Consider the following 6,753-nt stretch of genomic DNA (forward strand, 5'->3'; position numbering starts at 1 on the left):
AGCCTAGATTGGGGGTTCAGGGCTTGCCATGAGAAATTTCCCTACAAATGATATCTCTCCAGTTCTACCACATTTAGTCATTTCTTCAAGTTATCAAAATTTCTCTTTTCCTAAAGTGACAAAAGAGAGCAGGAGTATTGAGCTTCTCCTTGGGCTTTGTCTTGCTGGGCCTCTGGCTTCTCTTGGGTGGGCAGCAGTGTTGCCATTGACCAGGCCCCTCTCATTAGAGATTTTCTTCAGATGAGTGGGCCCTGCAACTAAGGCCACATCAGACCAGGTTTGAGAAGCTTTGCTGAGTATCCTCTGAGTAATGAGGCCCAGGTGGTCTGTGGTCACCAGGCCTCTGGTGTGTGTTTCAGGAAAAGCGCCTTCGAGAACGAAAGACAGAAACGGAGGAGAGCTTACAGAAGAGGCTGGCCGCTGCTGCCGCTGACATGGAAAGCAGTGAGTAGAAGCGAACCACGTACCCCAGGTCCCTGCCCTACATCCCAGGCCTACTGCCCAGGCTTAGCTTCTTGGACACCAAAGAGAGGACACTCTCTGGCTCTTTATCCCTTTTCCCCAGGAGGACTCAGACACATCACTTTTACCCTCTGAGTCACAAGCTCCTTTGCTCTAAAATGAGGGGGGTTCCCTGGCTCTGGATTCCAGGAGATCGGAGGGGGTACAGAAAATTGAGGACTTGGGGCAGGGGAGGGATGCAGGATGTTGTGGCAAAGCCTCAGCCTGGAGTGTTTGGGGTTCTAGACCTAACTTGCTTTTTGTGTGACCTTGGACAAGTCACTAAAGTTTTCTGGCTCCACCTTCCTTAGCAGTAAAATGGGAATGATCCCAAAGTGTAGAGCTGTGGTCAGTGTTGAAACTTCAGTGTCTCTAGAAATGTCAGTGGATATCTCCCTAAACTAGAGCCTACCCTCACGATCCTGAGATCCAATTAGAGAGTGACCCACAGAGCTCTAGTATGTTAGTGAACAAAGGAACAAAGCATCCCATTCCAGTCCTTTCCAGGGCAGCTGGATCAAATCTGAGGATGGGAGGGGGGTGTGGAGTGAAGGAGAAGATCAAGAGAAGCCCTGAGGAGGTGGGGCTGTGGCTCCTGACCTCTACATGGCTGGTTTGGATGCTTGAGGAATGGGTCAGAGGGGGCTCGAGGAGCATCATTGAGGGGCAGGGAAAGAAGGAAGGAATCCAAGGTGGAGTTTGGCCTCCTGGCCCCTGAGCCTCTAATCTTTTTTTTAAAGATTTTATTTATTTTGAGTTGCACAATTTTTCCCCTAATCTTAATTGCCTTCCCCCCACCCCCCACAGAAGGCAATTTACTAGTCTCTGCATTGTTTCCATGGTATACATCGATCCAAATTGAATGTGATGAGAGAGAAATCATATCCTCAAGAAAGAAACACAAAGTAAAAGAGATAGCAAGATCAGACAATATCAGTTTTTTTACCCCAAATTAAAAGTAATAGTCCTTGGTCTTTGTTCAAACTCCACAATTTTTTCTCTGGATACAGATGGTATTCTCCATTGCAGATATTCCAAAATTGTGCCTGATTAGTTGCACTGATGGAATGATCAAGTCCATCAAGGTTGATCCTCTCCCCCATGTTGCTGTTAGGGTGTACAGTGTTTTTCTGGCTCTGCTCATCTCACTCAGCATCAGTTGATGCAAATCCCTCCAGGCTTCCCTGAATTCCCATCCCATGGCCAGTCTGAGAGGTGTGAGGTGGTACCTCAAAGATGCTTTAATTTGCATTTCTCTAACAAGTAATGATTTAGAGCGATTTTTCATATGACTATTACTTTGATCTCATCTGTAAATTGCCTTTGCATATCCTTTGACCATTTGTCAATTGGGGAATTACTTTTTTTTTTAATTTGACAGTTCTCTGTATATTTTGGAAATGAGTCCTTTGTCATTAACATTAGTTGTAAAGATTGTTTCCCAGTTTACTACATTTCTTTTGATCTTGGTTACAGTAGTTTTGTCTATGCAAAAGCCTTTTAATTTAATGTAATCAAAATTCATCTAGTTTGTTTTTAGTGATGTTCTCCATCTCTTCCTTAGTCATAAACTGCTTCCCTTTCCATAGATCTGACAGATAAACTAATCCTTGATCTTCTAGTTTGCTTATAGTATTGGGTTTTTTTTATGTCTAAATCCTGTATCCATTTGGATCTTATCTTGGTATAGGGTGTGAGGTGTTGGTCTAATCTAAGTTTTTTCCATACTAACTTCCAATTTTCCCAGCAGTTTTTATTGAAGAGAGAGTTTTTATCCCAATAGCTGGACTCTTTGGGTTTATCAAACAGCAGATTACTGTAATCGTTTCCTGCTATTACACCTAGTCTATTCCACTGATCCACAACTCTATTTCTTAGGCAATATCAGACAGTTTTGATGACTGATGATTTATAATATAATTTTAGATCAGATAGGGCTAAGCCACCTTCTTTTGCATTTTTTTCATTGAATCCCTGGAAATTCTTGACTTTTTATTTCTCCATATGAATTTACCTACCACATTTTCTAACTCATTAAAGTAATATTTTGGAATTTTGATTGGTTGGGCACTAAACAGGTTGTTTAGTTTTGGTAGAAATGTCATTTTTATTATATTAGCTCTACCTATCCATGAGCAGTTGATATTTGCCCAGTTATTTAAATCTGATCTTATTTGTGTGAGAACTGTTTTGTAATTATTTTCAAAAAGTTTCTGAGTCCGCCTTGGCAAATAGACTCCCACGTATTTTATATTGGCCAAGGTTACTTTGAGTGGGATTTTTCTTCCTGCTGTTTCTTGCTAGACATATATAGAAAAGTTGAGGATTTATGAGGATTTATTTTATATCCTGCAACTTCGCTAAAGTTGCTAATTGTTTCCAGTAGTTTTTTGGGTGATTTCTTGGGATTCTCTAGATATACCATCATGTCATCTGCAAAGAGTGAGAGTTTTGTCTCTTCCTTCCCAATTCTGATTCCTTCAATTTCTTTTTCTTCTTTAATTGCTGAAGCTAACATTTCTAATACATTATTGAATAGTAGTGGTGATAATGGGCACCCTTGTTTCATCCCTATTCTTATTGGGAAGGCCTCTAGCCTCTCTCCATTGAATATAATGCCTGTTGATGGTTTCAGATAGATATTGATTATTATTCTAAGGAACAGTCCATTCATTCCTACACTGTCTAGTGACTTTTTTAGTAAGAATGGGTGCTGTATTTTGCCCTGAGCATCTTCTAAACAGAATGATTCCTAAAGTCCTTCTAGCTCGGACTCCTAGGAACCCAAACCCAGGATCTTTGGGAGACCTGGTCATAATAGCTCACTGTTCTGTGACACTTGGAATTTTATAGAATCATCTTTGGAGCCTAGGCTGAGAGGGGGTAGGGTGGATTGTTTTGCCATACTAAGATGGGCTGGGGTGGGGTCCTCCTGAGACCTGCATCAATAAAGACTGCCCACAACAAAAAACTCCTAAATCTTTGGAGCACTGAAGATTTTTTTTTTTTTTTGCAAGGCAAATGGGGTTAAGTGGCTTGCCCAAGGCCACACAGCTAGGTAATTATTAAGTGTCTGAGACTGGATTTGAACCTAGGTACTCCTGACTCCAGGGCTGGTGCTTTATCCACTTTACCACCTAGCCACCCCCAAGAATTTTCAAGCTACACAGAACCTTCCTCCCATGCCCTGTGAGGCAGGGAGTGTAATTTAATTCAAGAGCATTTATTAAGCTTCTATTGTATGTGAGGCACCAAGAACTTAAAGCCCCAAATAAAACAGTGCCTGTCCTCAAGAAGTTTATATTCTATTGGAGAGAAGCAACATGTAAATGGAAAGTTCAAGAGAGGGGTCACAAGTGGACCATGAAGGCTGGTCTATTAAAGATAGAATGGCCATCTAGAGGGCCCAGTGGAGTGGGCCATGGGAAAGAGGAAGGCTAGAGAAGGGAAGGGGGCTTCATCCTGGGCTGATGATGGAGCCCTGAGACAGCAGATGATCAACCCTTTCACTGAAGCAGTGGCCATGTTAATTGGGAAAGAGAGGAGTGAGGAGGCCTTCACAGGGTGGGCAAGCTACATAATTCAAGAAATTTTGATTAAACACCAACCAGTGCAAAGCATTATACTCATCTCTAGAATACAAAGTGGGGCATTCTGGGGCATAAGGCATGCATGCAAAAAATAAATGCAGAGTTTTACAAAGGAATTCCATGAGGCAGAGAAAAGACCACTCAACCTTCAGGGAAAGGATGAGGCCCTGGGTCACAGAAGCTGGGCATTTGCAAGAAGCTGGAATTCTAAGATGTTGGAGTAAATATACAGTGATCTAGACAGACGCATCATATACACATATGTCAGAAAAATAGGCAATAGATAGTCCTGTATAGGAACAGCCAGCTGGCTAGAGGTATTCCAATGGAGACTGCATGAAGGAGAATAATAAGAAATCAGGTAGAAAGGTAGATAACTGCTATATTTTTGGAACCTTTTATTTGCTAGAGTCTGCTTTATCCTAGGGACACTAAGGAGCCATTGAAAAATCTTCTGAGGAGAGGAGTGACATGGTCTGTATTTTAGGGAAATGTATAGAGAATGAACTAGAGAGGGAGAAACTGGAATGGAGATGAATTAGAAGGTATTGGAATAGACTACATGAAAGGTAAAGATCATAATTTAGTCATAGCACCACTGATATTTATGTAGCAAGGTTCTCTCAACAACCCTATGAGGCAGGTGACTTGCTCAGAGCTGCACAGCTACTGAGTTCCAAAGAGGACTTGACCCCATTTCTTCCAGTGACTTATCAGGGCTCATTTTCCCACACAACATGGATAATCTCATTGGCTCTTCTGGCCATAGCTGGTTTGGGAGCTCAGACAAGATGGTAGTATCCCTTGGAAAGAAAGAGGAGGGCAGCCTCTGGAGAAGATTTGGACCACAAGACCCACTTGTGACACCTTTTCTGGACCCTCTCCTTTTGTGTTTCTAGGCAAGGAGCCTGATCTGTTCGACTTGATCATTATCAATGACAACTTGGATGAGGCTTATTTGATGCTGAGGAAGATCCTGGCTGAGGTGAGGTGCTTGGCTCCCTTGTCTTCCCCTCTCCTGGCCAGAGACCCCCAAGGCCTGCAGTATGCCAGGCACCTGGTAGAGTGCAGGGCAGTGTCCTTTCATGGCCCCATTGGGTTTGGGTCTTGGCCCTTGGCCCTGTTGCTTGCTGACTGGGCTGTCGGACCATTTATTACCTCATTACCTTTCTCTTAGTCTCTGTTGTCTCACCTGCTCAATGAGGGCCTTGGATGAAATGATGTCATCTCTGCAGTCCCTTTAAGGTTCTGTGGGGCTCCTAAGAAAGAAGGGAGTGGCAGCAGGGCCCCCTTCAGCCCAGAGGCAGAATGGGCAGCAGCTTTTTGGCCTCAGCTGTTCATTCTTTCAATCATTCCCCAGATGCTTCCAGGCTCTAGCCTGAGCCTTCTCTTCTTTTCCTGCAGGAAATCAAGAAGGTCCAGCAGCCCAGCAACTTGTGACAGGAAACCAGAGGTCATCCCACTGCCCTCTCCCTACCCCTTTACATTCCAAGAGACACATTCCCCTTCATCTGACCCCTCCCTACTCCATATCATAGAGGAGCCTGCGTGTGTATCCACTGGGACCTGGGCATCCTGGACCAGGACATAAGTGGGTGATGGGGTCTTTGGACCCCCCTCACTTCTCCCACCATTAAGAGCCCAGGGATATCTTCAGTGTACCCCCAGACCCCATCCTGGAGAGAGACTATGGCCCCAAGGCTCTGTCACCCCCCATTGGCTACGGCTGGGAACCTCTAGACCACATTGGTGATGGGCAACTGGCCCTGCAGTGGCCTCTGGACCAGGGAGAGGACATGGAGACCTACAGAGAAAGGAGACTTCTGAAGGCTGTTGAACATATGACTCTTTTGAGTTCCCATATGCCCCTGCTTGGCCATGTCAGGGTAGCAACTGGGATGCTGGTCATTACCACAGACCTCTTTGGATTAGAGAAAAAGAGTGCCATGGTGGGTTCTCTGTATCCACTTGGGTTTCTCCAGGGAGAGGAGGACCTGCCTCTTATTTGGCAGCAAAGGCAGTGGGCAGTAGTCAGCTCACCACAGAGCCACTGTGGCCAGGTTCTGGGAGCTAATCCCTGAATGGTTCATCACCCTGGATTGTGATTTAGCTCCAGACATGAGCCTGACCCTCCAACTCAGAGGGGACAATGGGTTCGTGAACAATTTGGAATTTGGGAAACGTCCCACCTCACACACACCCTCCCACCTCAGATGCTTGCACTTATTGGCTGGCTCCTGTTAAACCACTGGGGGGATTCATTACCTGCCCCTCCCCCTTCCTCTTCCTCCTCTCCCCCTCTTGCAGACTAGATCAGCCTGGATGTGTGGAACTACACAGCCAGAGGAGACCCATGGAGCTGTCAGGATGCTTTGTGTCCCTGGTAGTTCTCTCCACCCAGTACCCAGCCTGTAATAAAATACATTTTATTTTAAAAAGGCCGCTTGTCTTTTCTTGGAAAGTGAGCTTGGGGAGTGGCCAAGTCTAGAGGCTCCTCTTAACCTGCCTGTTTTCATTGCTCTGAGAATTCATCCTGCAGCAAGGAGGGGGCTACCTGGTGTGTAGGCAGGTGAAGAGAGGGAGAAACCTCTGGTCCCCAGACCCTTCCTAAACCCTAGGTGGGGGTAGGCTTCACTTAGGCCTTGGTAATTTGGTCTGTTTT

At 44.9% G+C, this 6,753-nt stretch overlaps 1 protein-coding gene across 4 annotated transcripts in view; it reads left to right on the forward strand.

Moving 5' to 3' along the window:
* Window positions 1–6,522, forward strand: part of GUK1 (guanylate kinase 1) — a 32,213-nt gene extending 25,691 nt beyond the window's left edge. For all 4 annotated transcript variants that reach the window (XM_074197778.1, XM_074197780.1, XM_074197781.1 and 1 more), the window contains exons 6-8: window positions 360–444; window positions 4,991–5,076; window positions 5,496–6,522. In XM_074197778.1, the coding sequence (XP_074053879.1) occupies window positions 360–444; window positions 4,991–5,076; window positions 5,496–5,531 (207 nt within the window). In that variant the 3' untranslated portion in view covers window positions 5,532–6,522. The remainder of the gene's footprint in view (window positions 1–359; window positions 445–4,990; window positions 5,077–5,495) is intronic.
* Window positions 6,523–6,753: the final 231 nt, after the last annotated feature.

Source organism: Macrotis lagotis, chromosome 8, assembly GCF_037893015.1.
Source record: "Macrotis lagotis isolate mMagLag1 chromosome 8, bilby.v1.9.chrom.fasta, whole genome shotgun sequence".
Lineage (NCBI taxonomy): Eukaryota > Metazoa > Chordata > Mammalia > Peramelemorphia > Peramelidae > Macrotis > Macrotis lagotis.